Source organism: Ostrea edulis, chromosome 4 (assembly GCF_947568905.1).
Source record: "Ostrea edulis chromosome 4, xbOstEdul1.1, whole genome shotgun sequence".
In the NCBI taxonomy this organism is placed as follows: Eukaryota; Metazoa; Mollusca; class Bivalvia; order Ostreida; family Ostreidae; genus Ostrea; species Ostrea edulis.
In genome coordinates, this window is record NC_079167.1 from 74,968,373 (window position 1) to 74,987,683 (window position 19,311).

The 19,311-nt window shown below is 37.6% G+C and overlaps 1 protein-coding gene across 1 annotated transcript in view; it reads left to right on the top strand.

The window, feature by feature from the left end:
- The window catches only part of LOC125669151 (uncharacterized), a 55,988-nt gene that overhangs the window by 22,585 nt on the left and 14,092 nt on the right, over positions 1 to 19,311 (top strand). The window contains exons 21-30 of the mRNA XM_048903600.2: positions 766 to 907; positions 991 to 1,074; positions 1,184 to 1,272; positions 2,486 to 2,668; positions 8,054 to 8,191; positions 8,767 to 8,822; positions 11,370 to 11,506; positions 14,097 to 14,221; positions 16,562 to 16,718; positions 17,013 to 17,018. Coding sequence (XP_048759557.1) covers positions 766 to 907; positions 991 to 1,074; positions 1,184 to 1,272; positions 2,486 to 2,668; positions 8,054 to 8,191; positions 8,767 to 8,822; positions 11,370 to 11,506; positions 14,097 to 14,221; positions 16,562 to 16,718; positions 17,013 to 17,018 — 1,117 coding nt within the window. The remainder of the gene's footprint in view (positions 1 to 765; positions 908 to 990; positions 1,075 to 1,183; positions 1,273 to 2,485; positions 2,669 to 8,053; positions 8,192 to 8,766; positions 8,823 to 11,369; positions 11,507 to 14,096; positions 14,222 to 16,561; positions 16,719 to 17,012; positions 17,019 to 19,311) is intronic.

A 19,311-nucleotide genomic window follows, 5' to 3' on the forward strand; every position in this document is an offset into this window, starting at 1 on the left:
AGGATGAGGCCACAAGGGGGATCAAAGTTTTACATACAAATATATAGTTAAAATCTTTTTCTCAATAACCACTGAGTCAGAAAAGCTGATATTTTCAAGAAAACTTTCTGACATAGTGAAGATTCAAGATTGTTCAAATCATGGCCCCCGGGGGGTAGGATGGGGCCACAAGTGGGGGGGGGGGTCAAAGTTTTACATACAAATATAGGAAAAAGCTTTAAAAATCTTCTTCTCAAGAACCATTGGGCCAAAGAAGTTGACATTTACATGAAAGCTTTCTGACATAGTGTAAATTCAAGTTTGCAAAGGGTAGTTTGGGCCATAATAGGGACTAAGGTTTTACATGCAAATATATATGGAAAGTCTTCAGATATGGGCCAAAGTGACTCAGGTGAGCGATGTGGCCCATGGGCCTCTTGTTTAAGTGTGTGATCAGATTACAAGTGGTGCCATCGAGCAGGGTTTGTCATCGAGCAGGGTTTGTCATTGCTGTTTTAAGAATGTTACATCATGAGTCTGTAGTACTAGTTCAATGTCGTACCTTATTGTTTTCTTACTAGTTCAATGTCGTACCTTATTGTTTTCTTACTAGTTCAATGTCGTACCTTATTGTTTTCTTGTCTGTAGCACTTTGGAAGATAAGACATACTCTGGACCAATTAAATGTTTCCTAGCATGAAGAGGGCACTCTGCCTGAGAAAGTTAAGCCCAATACTACAAGAGGTGTCCCCTCAGTACAGTAAGAGATGTTATTACGAACACAAGCTATCCCAGCATCCTCAGCCAGACGTACATGTGGTGGATCTCAGGAGTGACACGGTGACAAAGCCTTCACCAGGAATGAGGAATGCCATGGCAACAGCAGAGGTTGGTGATGATGTCATGGGAGAAGATCCAACAATTAATGGTAGGAGACACTGAGGTTTATATTGATACTAAGAGCAGAGTGTTTGTCAGTTCTTGTATGCACTATGTCTTTCCTTTTTAAAGCTCTTCAGGACAGAATTGCCAAATTGTTTAACAAAGAAGCAGCCTTGTTCGTTCCTACTGGTACCATGGGGAATCTGATCTCAGGTTTGTACTGCTATTACAACTGATTGTCCAGTCAGATCATTTGAAATATTTTATAGCTGACCGTCAAGGACATCAAAGAAAACTATATAACAATTGCATTTTGTTTCAGTTTTAACTCACTGTCCTGAGAGAGGGTTGGAAGTTGTTCTGGGTCACAAAAGTCATATTTTTGTCCATGAACAAGGAAACATAGCACAAGTAACTTAACAGATTCATTAGATGTTCTTTGTTCTGTTTAATGCACCATGATCATAGCACTGGATTTGTTTTAAGTTCTACTAACTCATGTGTTCACTAAATTTAACATGTAGATGTATTTACAAATGAAGAATATATGTATACTCATGCAGTGAGCTCGTGCACGCGCACTCTCTCTCTCTCTCTCTCTCTCTCTCTCTCTCTCTCTCTCTCTCTCTCTCTCTCTCTCTCTCTCTCCCTTTCTCTCTCTCTCTCTCTCTCTCTCTCTCTCTCTCTCTCTCTCTCTCTCTCTCTCTCTCTCTGTCTCTCTCTCTCTCTCTCGCCCCTCTCTTTCTCACTCAACCACTCTACATATATACACCTCTCTCTCTCTCTCTCTCTCTCTCTCTCTCTCTCTCTCTCTCTCTCTACATATATAAAGTGCTGAAATGAACGACATGAACCAATCTAATTAAAATCATCTTGATCCTTTCCTTTATTTTTATGTTGTCACTATGCATGTAACGACCAACAACATAAAAATAAAGAAGCAGATCGAGGAGCCAATTTTAATCAGATTGAACATGAACAGTTGTGTTGTAAAATTTTAGGAATGACCCGTCCCTTCCTCAGGACAAACGGAAAAGTTTTACAAAAGTAAAATATGTACAAAAAAGTTTAGAACTGAATCTGCAAATGTATATTATACACTTCAAATTACATGTAAATTGTTTTTGGCTTGCCAGTCAATAAGTTGTTTAAGGGGTGAATGTGAACAAATCCTGTTCGACCAATGCGCTGATCCACAAAGTGCGAAGAGATAATGAGTGACGTAATTATCATACACACACACACTAGTATAGAGGTGGGTGTGTGTCTGAGTGCATTATCATCATACACACACACTAGTATAGACGTAGGTGTGTGTCTGAGTGCATTATCAGCATACACACACACTAGTATAGAAGTAGTTGTGTGTCTGAGTGCATTATCATCCACTTATAATGCTGTTTCTGCTAATTAGTCTAATTAAAGGTAAATCTTCAAAAAATGTTTATTTATGAATCAAAAGGAGCCAAGTGGTTGAGTATGCATAATTTTTAAGTGCAAATGTATATATATATATATATCAATTTCCAACTTCATTACACTTTTAAACACTATCTTCAGACTAAGTAGGAGAAAACTGAGATTCTCCTGACTTCATCTTGAACGTTTTTTTTCTTTTTTACAGTTTGGTGGTTTACTGGCCTCTACTGTAGAAAATAAAGAGGATGGGACGATGGATCTGGACAAGATGAGAGAGAGGATTAGAATGAGCGATGACCCTCATTTCCCCTACACTCGACTGATCTGTATAGAAAACACACACAATTATTGTGGAGGAAAAGTTGTACCAGTGTCTTACATGAAAAAGGTATGTTATCTCTTTCCATTGTATTATTTTTTTAAACATATGGTTTAGGAACAGTGTCTTTTATTATGTTCCCGGAGAATACTTGAATTTGATTGGCTGAGAAACATTCGATGAGTAAAGGAAAATTCACTCCACTGTAGTGAACACAGCGAGTCTCCATTTTAAAAAATATTTTATGATACCTCTAAGAAATCCTGTTTAAATTAGATTTCTCATTTTACTGGAATATCTTGTCTCCATTCTGACTTCTGTGATAATTTTGGTTTGTTTTTAATCAATCCTCGTTTCTATTCTCACATGAGATCATTCATCAAACTGAAATCTACAGTGAACTACATGTGTGTCATTAGGAGCATGTGATAGTTTTTACATCGTTTATGAATACTTATAGCTTTATAACACAGGACAGTATGATATGTTAAGTGTAATGAAATGAATACAGCATGTAGTGTGGGTAACATTGCCAGTCCTCAAAAACAGTTCTTCCCTTGGTGCTAATTCATGGAGAACAAGCATGCCATGATTTTAGATTTTCATTATTAATTTTGAAGAAAAAAAACATATGACTGGTGATAAAAAGTTTCAAAGCTCCATTCAATTTCTAAGCAATAGTATGCCCTATCTGAACAAAACTTGCAAGGGAGTTCCATCCCTGGATGTTTACTCTGACATATCAGCACCTGATGTAGATGGTTTCATGGATCTGGGAGCTGACCAGGTTAGAGGAGTTTTAGGTTTTTAGACTCAGCAAGATTCCTGCATAAGTAGAGGCCCTATATCTGGACAAAACTTGTGTGGAATCAGCCAAAGTGTGACCTATATTTTCTAAACAAATAGCCTTGTTAAAGTTTGGAGATGTTACCAACATCTTGTCTGATTCTTTCATACTTGGACTAAACGTACGTGAACAACACATCTAAGGATGTCATTTATTTACCCGGTATACATATGTCTATCCATTTTCATGATTATATTTCCACACCTGAATCACATGCTGCATCTAGGTAAGCATAAATCGATGCATACTACCAATTTTGCTTCAGATTCAGGATTTGACCTACTTTTATCTAAACCAAGTCCACACAGGAGTTACCAGGTACTCTAGACCAAATTACTGATATATTCTGAATAATATCAAGTTATTTTTTATCACTTATGATGTATATTACAGTGATCCCCCACTATATTGCCCTCCCCCCCCCCCCCCCCCCCCCCCCCCCCCCCCCCCCCCCCCCCCCCCGTTATAATGCCACCCCCGCATATCGCAAAAAAAGTTCAAAGTTCCGTTTACCTTGCTATGTAAAACCCCGTTATAACGCCATTTCCTGCATACCGCCATCCACCAACGTATTTACAGGTCCGATTTGGTCATTTACTGTCACCCCCGCTAATTATCTGGCATTAGTTCTCCAGGTATTAAATAGACTTTTTACTGTGAATGACTGATAAAATAAAACCATCAAAGCAGTCAACAGTTGACATGTTTTTTTAAAGTTTGTTTGATTTCTTATGACAGCTGTACACATACCCCCCTCCCCCTCCCCTGATATAATGCCATCCCTGTTATAATGCCAAAATTGCCGGGGTACAAATGGTGGCGTAAAACGGGGGATCACTGTATAAATGTATCACAAAATGCACTATCTGCCATGTGCTATCTATGTATATTTATCAACCATGTGCTGTCTATGTACTGATGTATAATTGTGATGTCACATATATTTATACCAAATATGAATCTGATATGTTTTTAGCTCTCCTGAGCTGAAAGCTCAAGTGATCTTTTCTGATCGCCTGTTTTCCGTCGTCTGTCTGTCTGTAAACTTTTTACATTTTCGACTTCTTCTCCAGAACCACTGGGCCAATTATAATCAAACTTGGCCAAAATCATCTTTGGGTGAAGGGCTTTCAAGTTTGTTCAAATGAAGGGCTATGCCCTCTTCAAAGGGGAGATAATCACAAAAAAAATGCAAAAATAGGGTGGGGTCATTTAAAAATCTTCTTCTCAAGAACCACTGGGCCAGAAGAGCTGACATTTACAAGAAAGCTTCCTGACATAGTGCAGATTTAAGTTTGTTCAAATCATGGCCCCCGGCGGTTAGATGGGGCCACAATAGGGGATCAAATTTTACATACAAATTTATAGGGAAAATCTTTTAAAAAACTACTAAGCCAGGAAAGTGGAAATTTACATGAAAGCTTCCTGACATAGTGCAGATTAAAGTTTGTTAAAATCATGACCCCCGGGAGTAAGACGAGGCAACAATAGGGGATCGAAGTTTTACAAAAAGATATATAGGGAACATCTTGAAAAATCTTTTTCTAAAGAACCACTTAGCCAGAAAAGCTAAGATTTACATGAAAGCTTCTTGACATAGTGCAGATTCAAGTTTGTAAAACTCGTGACCCCTAGGGTTAGGATGGGGCCACAATAGGGGATCAAAGTTTCACATAACTAATAATTAGAAAAAATCTTTTAAAAATTTTCTCCTTAAGAACCATTAGGCTAAAGAAGTTTACATTTGCACAAAAGCTTCCTGACATAGTGCAGATTGAAGTTTGTAAAAATCATGGTCCCCGGGGGTAAGATGGGGCCACAGTAGGGGATCAAAATTTTACATACAAATATATAGGGAAAATCATTAAAAATCTTTTTCTTAAAAATTACTGGCCATGGAAGTTTACATTTACATGAAAGCTTCATGACATAGTGCAGATTCAATTTTGTAAAAATCATGACCCCGAGGAGTAAGTTGATCGAAGTAACAATAGTGATAGAAGTTTTACATGCGAATAGGAAAAATCTTTAAATATGAGCCAAGGTGACTCAAGTGAGCAATGTGGCCCATGGGCCTCTTGTTATGATATCATATAGAGTAGCATATAACTTGTACAGATGTATATATATTGTAGATTCCTAAACATATGAAAGGATTTTATTATAATTGTGTAATTTAGTGAGAAGCACCTGCATTTAGAAAATAAAATTTCTTGCTTTATCATGTATGTAACATTTATCATTGTTGTACGATAATATTCATACCATATCATGCATATCAATATATAGTATCATCTTGACAAATGATACATCCACAGAGGCTAAGCCCATTTTGGGCCCAAACCTGGACTGGTAAATGTCCTAGTAAAAAGAAACAAGTGAAATCGAGAGAACGGTGACGTATATCTTTATTTTAAGAACCTGTGACTTGAAATTTGGCATGCAATTAGTTAAAACATTAATCTATACAAGGAAAAGGATGAATTACACATAGCCTACCTAGTTTAAGATTTTTTAGGCATTTGAAGCGAGTGGTTAGTTTTTTATCTGGGTCAGAGTTAGACCCCTTTCTATATTTATGATATCACAGAGTTCGGGCCCAAAACGGGCTTAGCCCCTGCGGATACATCATTTAGTTAATTCACCTTATACATGAAATACATCATTGCATTCTATTGAATTGTTGAATGTAAACCCCGTGAGCTGTATGGGTTTTGCCATTGTTTTATAATAGTCTAATATCTGCATCAACTTTATGAATTCATCTTTTCATTTTACTTCATACTTTTTTATTTCATCATAAGATTTGATATCAATATATTTGCTGACCTAGCTAACAATGTGCTTAATAAACTAATTCAGCTGCCTTTTTTTGCATTCATGAATATATTCTACTTTGTATTCATTGTGTTTTTTTTATTTTTTGCGTATTAAAGTTTCTTTATGATATGTCAATAAAAAGATGAAAGCTAAAGCAATAAATAAATAAATGCATGAACAGAACTATTTTGGGTTGGATCTTTCACCATATGGGACACAACAAGAAATGATGAATAGAAAGATTTTGATATTATTTATATTTTATTTGAATCAGATGAGCAATTTAGAATTTGTTTTTAATCAAACATACATTGCATCACCATATGGAACATCATAAGACGATGGTCTAATGAATGAAGAGAAAAGAAGTTTTTATAATTGTAAATTACTCGGCATGTCAGGTTTTACTTAAGTCTGTTTGCGTATTAATGTAGGAGTGCACGTGTTTTTTAAATTCACATTTTTCCTGTGTAGGTCTATTGTTCGCAGTCTGTCAATGTTTGGTTTCCTCTTGGTTTTTGTTTAGATTCTTTAGAGAATTTTCCTTTCTGATTCGTTTCACTCAAGCGAACATAAAACATTAATGAATAACACGAAGACGTTAAACAGGATATGAAGTTTAATTATTTCGAGTAATTCACTACACAATACAAAGTATAAAATCTCTTTTCATGCACTTCTCTCCGAATTCTACAAACAAAGATTCACATTATTATAATAAAAATGAACAATTCACAGTACATAGCGATGGGCAGGTGGGTGGAACTTACTGCATGAGAAAGAGGCTTCAAATGGCTTAACCTGTATGAAATACCTTACACGGGCCCTAATTAACAATATGCTATGTACCGGTATATTGATGTCATCTGATTAGGTGACGATGCTAACAGCAGAAAAGACAAACACATACAGTATCTTCAATTGATGCATGAATAACAATTTAAAACCTCCATGTAGCCCTGCCCTTAATTTTCCTTTATATTTCCTGTGTAAATAAAATCACTTTTGTTGTCCCATCTTAGCCCAGGGGGTCATGGTTTTAAGCATACTCTGCCCTGAGGAAAAGTTACACAATTTCATGTACACTTCTGTAAATGTCTGGGAAATAATTCCAGCATCATGTGACAATTTAATCACATGATATAAAAAAAACATGCAATCCATGCAATGTGACAAGCACACCAGTTATTGTCTTCCATTTGAACAAACTTTAATACTTTTACATAAGGATGCCTTGTAGAAAGTTTTGTTGAAAATGTCACTGTGGTTCTTTTGAAGATGAAAATATGAAAATTTCAAAAAGTTTATGCTGGAACAGATGATTAGACATACTCACAGACACCATACAAAACTCACTTGAGCCCTCAGCTCAGATGAACTAACAAGGAGAAATACATACAAAACTCACTTGAGCCCTCAGCTCAGATGAACTAACAAGGAGAAATATATGTATTAAATTTATTTGCCAATCAGGCAACCATCTTGGATTTTCACTAGAGCATTCAAACAAGCATGTTACCGGTACTTGTTACAGTTAATGTTCGTTACTGTCAGTATACCAATTAAGACTAAAACTGTGATGCATGAAATACACAATGATTTGAAATACAGTCAAACCTTGTTATCTCGAACTTCATAGGACCAAGAGAAAAATTCTAGATATTTAAGGATTTGAGATATCAAGGGTCAAAAACTTTAAGAATTAAGTGATTGGGACTTCCGAGTTACTTGGACTTATCCATGGTATTTGAGATACCAAAGTTTAACTGTATGTCCATTTGCTTTAGGTGTATGAACTAGCCCAGGAACATGGATTAAAAGTGCATCTTGATGGAGCAAGGTTGATGCATGCTGCTACAGCTCTGGGAGTCCAACCATCTGATATCACAAATTGTGTGGACTCGGTTAACATGTGCTTCTCGAAGGTAAATATAAAAATTTCCATGTAAATTTACCGTATAATGCAAAAGCAAAGGAAAAATCTTTAGGATGTTTGTATTTTGGTACATGTAGTATGGAAACAATGGAAGGGGGGGGGGGGCAATTTGTATAATCAGTGAAGCTGAATATACAAAAATTATACCCCAGGTACAGGAGGAAGGGGGTTAGCCCTGAAATGATGAAAACTAAATAATAAATCTGTATAAATGCTTATTTATATGCAGTGTTAGTTGTCAAATACTAAGTTTCAGCACCTAGTGTAGGTTGGATGTCAACCTAGACATTATCCCTTATTTGTATACTTGTTTTTGGTAAAGTTCACTTATCTATTTTTTTGTATCGGTTTGGAAGGTCACATCAAATAATGAAAACGATGAAACAACAAGGGTTTGTCATAAACAAAATTTTGGTGAGTGTATTGGTATTGGTAGAACATGACTGGTTCAGGAAGGAACCTATCCTCCAATGAAAATTTTACAGGATATATTTTGAGTCGTATTGTTGTATCCAGTAAACTTCCTACATGACTTCTTACGATGACTTTACGTTTTTTTTATAGGGACTTGGTTGTCCAGTCGGATCTATTATAGCCGGAACAAGTGACTTCATTCAAATGTAAGTTTTAAATGTCCCAATGTGTTAAATTTTAAATGCTTTGAAATATTGAACTCCTGCATGAATGATATATTATATTCCTTCAGTTGATATTTTAGCTTACTTGGATAGTTTGTCCAGAGAACTATTGTTGTATCAGTGTCCAGCAGACTGAAGTTTTTTAACTGTTACATTCTACCTACTGCACTCGAATCAAACGTGTATGAATGCTGCAACTTTCGCTGCACATAACCATTCAGTGATGTGACAGTGTGATGTAACAGTGTGAGTGATGTGACAGTGTGAGTGATGTGACAGTGTGAAAGATGTGACAGTGTGATGTGACAGTGTGAGTGATGTGACAGTGTGAGTGATGTGACAGTGTGAGTGATGTAACAGTGTGAGTGATGTGACAGTGTGAGTGATGTGACAGTGATATGACAGTGTGAGTGATGTGACAGTGTGAGTGATGTGACAGTGTGAGTGATGTGACAGTGTGATGTGACAGTGTGAGTGAGGTGACAGTGTGAGTGATGTGACAGTGTGAGTGATGTGACAGTGTGATGTGATGTGACAGTGTGATGTGACAGTGTGAGTGATGTGACAGTGTGAGTGATGTGACAGTGATGTGACAGCGTGAGTGATGTGACAGCGTGAGCGATGTGACAGTGTGAGCGATGTGACAGTGTGAGCGATGTGACAGTGTGAGCGATGTGACAGCGTGAGCGATGTGACAGCGTGAGCGATGTGACAGCGTGAGCGATGTGACAGCGTGAGGGATGTGACAGCGTGAGTGATGTGACAGCGTGAGTGATGTGACAGCGTGAGTGATGTGACAGCGTGAGTGATGTGACAGCGTGAGCGATGTGACAGTGTGAGTGATGTGACCGTTCGATTGATGTGACCATGCGAGTGATGTGATAGTGCGAGTGATGTGACAGTGTGAGTGATATGACAGTGATGTGACAGTGTGAGTGATGTGACAGTGATGTGACTGTGAGTGATGTGACAGTGATGTGACAGTGTGAGTGATGTGACAGTGATGTGACAGTGTGAGTGATGTGACAGTGTGAGTGATGTAACAGTATGAGTGATGTGACAGTGTGAGTGATGTGACAGTGTGAGTGATGTGACAGTGTGAGTGATGTGACAGTGATGTGACAGCGTGAGTGATGTGACAGTGTGAGCGATGTGACAGTGTGAGTGATGTGACAGTGTGAGTTATGTGAAAGTGTGAGCAATGTGACAGTGTGAGCTATGTGACAGCGTGAGTGATGTGACAGCGTGAGTGATGTGACAGTGTGAGTGATGTGACAGTGTGAGTGATGTGACAGTGTGATGTGACAGTGTGAGTGATGTGACAGTGTGAGTGATGTGACAGTGTGATGTGACAGTGTGAGTGATGTGACAGCGTGAGTGATGTGACAGCGTGAGTGATGTGACAGTGTGAGTGATGTGACAGTGTGAATGATGTGACAGTGTGAGTGATGTAACAGTGTGATTGATGTAACAGTGGTTGATAGATGCACACAACTGGTCCTAATTTGAACACTTCACCTAACCTATATTTCTGAATGTGTGACCAGGTTTCATAGCATGTCCATCCCTCCACAACTGTAGCAAAAAATATGCAATTTTGGAGAAGAAAAAGACATTGGTGGATTTGAGCTCGGGATCTGTAACCTGATGCCTTATCCACTGACCACTGATCTATGTAGAAACACAAACTATTTGATTGATACAAGTGATTTCACAAAACATTTAAATCGCCATCTTGTGACATAACTAGTGTCATAAAATGTATTAGTCTTGATGTAGCGAGCAACCTTAATTGCAAAGCTGATTCTCCTCACTACTTCATAGAAAGTCCTTGTTTCGTATATAAAAATGCATGATTCCACTTGGATCTCAGGCAGAGAAAGCCCATACTGAGAGACTCATTAATCTGAAAAAAAACATGCCCTACTGGTCTTCTTCACAATTTTTAACTTGTGTGGAATGAGTTCTGTTGTCTTTTGAGTTTTGCAGCAAAGAGTATCTGGTAGGGGATTCAGAATATGAAATATCAAAGCAATGTGTTTTAAAAATTTTCAGGAATTTTGATGGGGTTGATATTCTTAATTCCTATCAGAGAGCAGGAGGAAGGTTCACATTGAGGGACATATGTTCTTATTTTTTCACTGCAACAAACATAAGCCATTCATAAAATAAACAAATGTGTAAGATAAGATGTGGTATAGTTTATAACTTCAATATAGTAGATTTAATATTGTATGGCTGCATACTATATGATAAACTATTTATCAACCTGAAACATAATTTGCAGGGCTTGCAATATTTAGCACTTTGACAATGAACATTGGGGCAATATGTCATAGCTGTTGCCTCTTCAGCCTTGGATTTAATATTTCACAGCAGATTTGGTATTTCAGAACACACTAATGATCCTGGGTTCATCAACATTTCCTATTCATGCCATGTTGGGGGAGGGGGGGGGGGGTGTTAGAATATCTTCTAAACATCAATAATTGAAATCCTTTCTCACTAAAGTATACATTTGAATTGTAGAGCCAAGAGACGGAGGAAGGCCCTAGGAGGAGGTTTGCGCCAGGCAGGGGTTCTGGCTGCAGCTGCCATGTATTCACTGGACCATGTCCTCCCAAAACTCTCAGAGGAACACGAAAAAACTCAACATATTATACAGGGTATGTTTTCAGTTTTTGAATGGCATACTGAGAGAGCAGATATCTTAACTAGTTTCCTGTTCATGAGATTTTTTGACAAAAATAACTTTTTCTTTGTACATAGAATAGAGTCTCTGTTTTTCATGTCGAGTGTCTTTAATCAGTGTTATAAATCAAAATTCATCCTATTAGGTAATTATGTATTGTATTGATTAATATTGTACCCTAACCCTAACTCTAACCGTATAATTATTAATATTTTACAAGTGACACTACATTCACACCTAATGTGTCTCCAGCAGTAGTTATCTTCCCCAGCAGTAGTTGTTATCTCCCCCAGCAGTAGTTGTTATCTCCCCCAGCAGTAGTTGTTATCTCCCCCAGCAGTAGTAGTTATCTCCCCCAGCAGTAGTAGTTATCTCCCCCAGCAGTAGTTGTTATCTCCCCCAGCAGTAGTTGTTATCTCCCCCAGCAGTAGTTGTTATACCTGATCCCCCAGCAGTAGTAGTTATCTCCCCCAGCAGTAGTTGTTATACCTGATCCCCCAGCAGTAGTTGTTATCTCCCCCAGCAGTAGTTGTTATACCTGATCCCCCAGCAGTAGTAGTTATCTCCCCCAGCAGTAGTTGTTATCTCCCCCAGCAGTAGTTGTTATCTCCCCCAGCAGTAGTTGTTATCTCCCCCAGCAGTAGTAGTTATCTCCCCCAGCAGTAGTTGTTATCTCCCCCAGCAGTAGTAGTAGTTATCTCCCCCAGCAGTAGTTGTTATACCTGATCCCCCAGCAGTAGTAGTTATCTCCCCCAGCAGTAGTTGTTATACCTGATCCCCCAGCAGTAGTAGTTATCTCCCCCAGCAGTAGTTGTTATACCTGATCCCCCAGCAGTAGTAGTTATCTCCCCCAGCAGTAGTTGTTATACCTGATCCCCCAGCAGTAGTAGTTATCTCCCCCAGCAGTAGTTGTTATCTCCCCCAGCAGTAGTTGTTATCTCCCCCAGCAGTAGTTGTTATCTCCCCCAGCAGTAGTAGTTATCTCCCCCAGCAGTAGTTGTTATCTCCCCCAGCAGTAGTAGTAGTTATCTCCCCCAGCAGTAGTTGTTATACCTGATCCCCCAGCAGTAGTAGTTATCTCCCCCAGCAGTAGTTGTTATACCTGATCCCCCAGCAGTAGTTGTTATCTCCCCCAGCAGTAGTTGTTATACCTGATCCCCCAGCAGTAGTAGTTATCTCCCCCAGCAGTAGTAGTTATCTCCCCCAGCAGTAGTAGTTATCTCCCCCAGCAGTAGTTGTTATCTCCCCCAGCAGTAGTTGTTATCTCCCCCAGCAGTAGTAGTTATCTCCCCCAGCAGTAGTTGTTATACCTGATCCCCCAGCAGTAGTAGTTATCTCCCCCAGCAGTAGTTGTTATACCTGATCCCCCAGCAGTAGTAGTTATCTCCCCCAGCAGTAGTTGTTATCTCCCCCAGCAGTAGTAGTTATACCTGATCCCCCAGCAGTAGTTGTTATTTCCCCCAGCAGTAGTTGTTATCTCCCCCAGCAGTAGTAGTTATACCTGATCCCCCAGCAGTAGTTGTTATCTCCCCTAGCAGTAGTAGTTATCTCCCCCAGCAGTAGTTGTTATTCCCCCCAGCAGTAGTAGTTATCTCCCCCAGCAGTAGTTGTTATCTCCCCCAGCAGTAGTAGTTATCTCCCCCAGCAGTAGTTGTTATCTCCCCCAGCAGTAGTTGTTATCTCCCCCAGCAGTAGTAGTTATCTCCCCCAGCAGTAGTTGTTATCTCCCCCAGCAGTAGTAGTTATACCTGATCCCCCAGCAGTAGTTGTTATCTCCCCTAGCAGTAGTAGTTATCTCCCCCAGCAGTAGTTGTTATTCCCCCCAGCAGTAGTAGTTATCTCCCCCAGCAGTAGTAGTTATCTCCCCCAGCAGTAGTTGTTATCTCCCCCAGCAGTAGTAGTTATCTCCCCCAGCAGTAGTTGTTATCTCCCCCAGCAGTAGTTGTTATACCTGATCCCCCAGCAGTAGTTGTTATCTCCCCCAGCAGTAGTTGTTATCTCCCCCAGCAGTAGTTGTTATACCTGATCCCCCAGCAGTAGTAGTTATCTCCTCCAGCAGTAGTTGTTATCTCCCCCAGCAGTAGTAGTTATCTCCCCCAGCAGTAGTTGTTATCTCCCCCAGCAGTAGTTGTTATACCTGATCCCCCAGCAGTAGTAGTTATCTCCCCCAGCAGCAGTAGTTGTTATACCTGATCCCCCAGCAGTAGTAGTTATCTCCCCCAGCAGTAGTAGTTATCTCCCCCAGCAGTAGTTGTTATCTCCCCCAGCAGTAGTAGTTATCTCCCCCAGCAGTAGTTGTTATCTCCCCCAGCAGTAGTTGTTATACCTGATCCCCCAGCAGTAGTAGTTATCTCCCCCAGCAGTAGTTGTTATCTCCCCCAGCAGTAGTAGTTATCTCCCCCAGCAGTAGTTGTTATACCTGATCCCCCAGCAGTAGTAGTTATCTCCCCCAGCAGTAGTTGTTATCTCCCCCAGCAGTAGTTGTTATCTCCCCCAGCAGTAGTTGTTATACCTGAGTCTTGTTTGATACTATTTTTATTTATTTTTTTTTTTATTTTACACAGCCATCATATCAGCACCACAGTCTGTTGTGCATGTTAATCATGAAACGGTGAAAACCAACATCGTATTCCTGACCGTGACTAAACAAGGACTCAGCGCTACACAGCTGTATGACCGTCTGCTTCAGGTAGGTTTCTGATTTGATGGTGTCATCTCTGATTAAACCATAAAAAAATTCTACGGAACTTTATTTTAGATAAACACTGCTACATGTACTAGAAAAATATAGTGCAGAAATTTTAAAGAAAGCTGGATCAACTCTTTGAAACTATGTCATTTGATTTTGTGATATGAGGTCTTAGATTAACTGTGAGTTGTTTAAAGGTCAAGTGTAATAAAAATAGATTTGAAAATAAAGTTTATAATTCATTAAAACCCGTTTTAAAAAGTTTATTGATGTGTTTATTTTTTTTTAAATCCAGATAAATGTGCAAAATACCTATTCCAAAATCGTTGTTTATAGAAACGAATGAAGGAATTATCGCCCTTTCTTATGATGTCATCTGAGACAGTTGTAGTTGTTTACTCCTGTATATCATCGTTTTAATTTTCGTGAGAAATTGCCAGTTTTAGCAACACCATGGATATTGACGGTGAAATACCGTAGATACACTTGAGTTTAGGGATTCAACCTTTTATGTCTGTACCTGCACCCATTTCGAAACCATCCGATAGTAATGTGTCTATGTTCGACAAATGTCTCATAGGAATCTCAGTTAGAAATTATTTACCGGGCCAGTCCATAGAAAATTGGGAATGATATTGGAAAAAATGTTCTATCAAAAGATAACCTTTATATTTTACACAATCTAGGCTAATAAAAATCAAACTTCATAGATACTCGCCGACTATACTCTATTGTAGCGATTGTGATCGTATTTAACTAGATTGACTTTCACGTTTGTATTTTTTTTTAATGGAATTTACTAGTATGAGATTGATCAGATTCATATTATGTGTTTAGCTAGATATATATTTAATTGAAAAATGCCTTTTTGAAAAAAGAACAACAAAAGAAAGAAAAAAACTTATTGTGCACAACGTTATTTGTACCCCCCCCCCCCCCCCCCCCCCGTGTTTTTTTTTTTTTTTTTAGAAAAACATCTACCATGTAGATACAATATCATAAAATGTAAATTAAGCCTATTAGTACATGTAATTTCTTCACAACACACGTCAAATGCGAAATTGAAATATTATGGCACAAAGTTAACGAATTGTAGCATTTTGAGGTGTGCAATTTTGATTTTCATTATATATTAATTAATGTAGCACTTAAAAGCATATTACATGTAGGAAAAGGAAAACCTTGTACTTGTTTTTATATTGAACTTGGAAGAAAAAAGCTTTGAAAATTGGACTGAACTCGCAATATATAAGGTTTTATCGAAATAACTTTTTTAAATTGAATTCATTTCCATTTTTACTATATTTTAAAATATATATAGTGAAGAAATGAAATGGTGAGTCCCTTATAAATGTAGTATGAGTACGACAATATTCGAAAGATATTACATTTAATAAAAGAAATATAATCTATTCGAACTAGGTAATGGGTGACATTAATTTTTATGTGCAATCGCAAACCCATTGAATACAGTGTCGCATTAAAGCATTCAGTGGTAGATGTAGAGAGGGGTGGATTGCATCCCCCTTTTTGGGTTGAACTTTTTATAATTAAAATACATCCCTCCACTTGTTTTGTAGGATACCCAGTTAATCATCAATTTGCACTTTGTTTGGAGTCAAACAGGATGATGCATCAGGGTTGATGGAAACCTGATCCTCGTGAATATTAAAAAGTGTCACTCACTGATCCTCGTGGCTTGTCACAAATCTCAGTGTCTCTTTTCAGTTTCAGTGTCCAAATTCTTCGAAATTTAGGGTCTTTTCGGAAAAGAAACATACTTAATCCCTGTCCCGATTTCACATTGCAGTTCAAAGCAGCGCATTGTACCATAATATAGGACTTTTCTATGTAAACACTATAAAACCCTATCAATGCAATCGAAAGTTGTCTAAGATGACGTCATAAGCTACGAGCGATAACTCACGTCACAACACATTTATCGATCGCTCAGGTAAAAGTTTGATAGCGCCGTGTAATTCATGCCAAGTGATTTTTATCAAAATTGCCATGGAAATTAATCCATAAGTGTACGACAGACATTTTTCTGTATAAAACTCAAGTTTTAGGAAAATCACCGTACTTGACCTTTAAGCGGAGATGGTAATACACTATATATATACATGTACGTATGGATTATAAATGTTCTTTTCCTATACATTACATCCTATATTGAACGTTCCTTACATTCCACTAAATCCATGTCTTATAATTGCTTCTTTGCTGGTCTTGTTCATTAAATCCTGGTCTTTCACGCTCCTATTGTAGTTCATTAAATCCTGGTCTTTCACGTTCCTATTGCAGTTCATTAAATCCTGGTCTTTCACGCTCCTATTGCAGGTGACGGAGAAAGAAAAACGAGACCTGGGAGACAGCATTGTTGTAAAGACTGTTCCGTACACAGACACATTACTAAGGTTTGTGTTACACTGTGATATATCATCAGGAGATGTTCAGAAAGCCATCACCAAATTCTCCTACGTTCTACAAGAACTTTCCTGAACAGTCAGGAGATGTTCAGAAAGCCGTCACCAAATGCTCCTATGTTCTACAAGAACTTTCATGAACAGTACTCAGTCATCAATCACAGAGGTCTGTGAATTAACAAGTATTATTCGATTGCTAAGTCTACGGAAATTCTTTTTTTCCAGATCTAGTCGTAAATGTAGATTGAATGTTTTTTTTTCCTTTTGAATATAGAGGACTTAACTATTTTGTATTATTATATATTATTTATATATGTACACGTACCAGATTAACTATATTTACACAACCATTTTGATTGATACAGGTACAGGTAAACTAAATGTAATGATCCGATGGTTTAGATGATATCTTTATTGAAGCTTTAAAAGGGACTGGTTCTCGACTTTTGAAAAAAATGTTTTTCATTTTTTATGTTAAACATTAAAAATATAACTCATTTAATGTTGACAACCAAAATTTTGACCTTCTGAATGCAAGAATAAAAGCAATATTTTAGCCTTAAATCTGTGTTATGTAAACAAAGACTCGTGTCTTTCTATGTATACAAACAAACCAGTGAAATATTAATGTTGTAATATAAAGCATCTTAATTTTGCATAGTCACAAATTTTAACTTTTAGATAACACATTTTACACACAGAATGCTTGAAACGTGAAAGATACAATAAACCTAGATCAATATCCATTTCTTTTGAAAATTTCATAAACAATAACATACTGCAATCTTTGTTTACAAAACAAATAATAAACTCTCTAAAATGATCTTCTGTGATAATGTATAACCTTAATTTTGATGTGAAATCTTTAAAACACATTAGACAATAGATTTTGATCATTAAAAGTGGAAAACAAAATTTTGGGGAAAATCGTGAATCAGTCCCTTTAATATCATATCTAATATTTAAGACTTCAAATTAAAAAAATTCTACAACAGCTTATTTGCTTATGATAATACCTGAAATTTTGTGCCAAATTTTAATCCTGTAGTGAAGACTGTGATGTATATTGTTAAAATTCAATTCATGTACTTGTCATATCCAGCTATACATTGCAATGGTTTAAATAGAGGTGGTGTGGGCATTTAGTTTTACTTTTACACAGTATGAGAGATATGATGTTGTAGATTGGGATGTATTTTACTATATCCCAGTGTACTATTTTATCACAGTATTTTACAGCAAAAAATCCTCTTTTATCTTTAGAGTCACCATTGTCATTTTCAGTATTCCATAATGATCTCTTTACAAAAAATAAAATGAAAATCAATTTGAACAGATTTGTTTTGTTATCTAACATTTTATAAAAACAGTACTCTTGTAGATTGTACCTATGTAACGTGTAGCGGTCACTCAGCCAAGTGCTGATCACGCTCGCCGTTGCTTAACTTGCTTGATCAAGAGAGAGACTCTACCACATCACCAGAAAAGCTAGCTCACTAGCGAGGCAGTACAAGTTCCCTCGATCTACACTGTCCGCTGCACCTACATGTGGTTACAGGAATCAGTAGCTTTTGTCCATATTTACCATGAATATATACTAAACAAACTATTGTGTATTTCAAATGAAAACTACTAGTTCCTCTGATGTGATGAAGTTTTGAACTGGTTCAGTAGGATTGAGCTTCAAAGAAAATTTAGGGTCTGATCAGAAACATTTTTTAATTGCCCCTGCCATGACTATAGGGTATAAAGTGTTACCCATTTCCATTCCTATCATAATTCACTTTCTGCTCATTATATTTGCTATGGGATGCACATATTCAATTGAAATGTGGTATAAATATGTACATCATGAGAATATAAGATCTATTTGGTTCTGGTTGAATAATTTCAGACAGAGTTGAGCCCTTTGGACTTCATTTTTTTTAAAAACAATTCAGTTTTTGATCATTATGTCAGTCACACATCGACATTTTGATTAAAATTTGGGATGTGGATACATTCTAAAGATATGCAGGTCAAGCTCATATTAGGTTTGGCCAAATAATTCTTGTCCCCTTGCATTTAGAAAATTTCCAATAATAGCAAGTTTCTGCTCATTATCTCAAGTCACACATGGACATTCCGAATTGAAATCATGAGAAAGCATCAATCAAGTTTTTGTCTGGATCCAATCAAACCAATTTTGGCAGAGTTATCTGTTATGCCCCTTAGACTTGCAAAATTTCAAACAATGCACAGCTCAGTCATATAAACTGCAAAATATTAGTTGGCATTGTCCCAAAAGCAAGGACAATTTTGGTATTGGTTTTCAAGGTCATGGGTTAAATTTGTAAATCATTATTGAATTATTTTTATAAAACACAATCGTGTATACATGCATTTACAATATACTCCACAATTGAAACTACTCGGCCATTAATAACTCATTAAACAGAATGTGAAGGATTTTCAAAAGTCGAGGGTTTACAGTCCACCCTGCTCCTAGAGATAGAAAACCATTGACTTACAAATATGAATGTGGAATAATCAGAAAATTACCATACAGTTTTTGTCACATGATAGAAAACTTGCAGCACAGTTTCCAAGCATGTCTTAGACCAGGCTTTGAACCCTGGGCCCCCCTGGATCTTTAGTCAGGTGCTCTACAACTGAGCTAGCCAC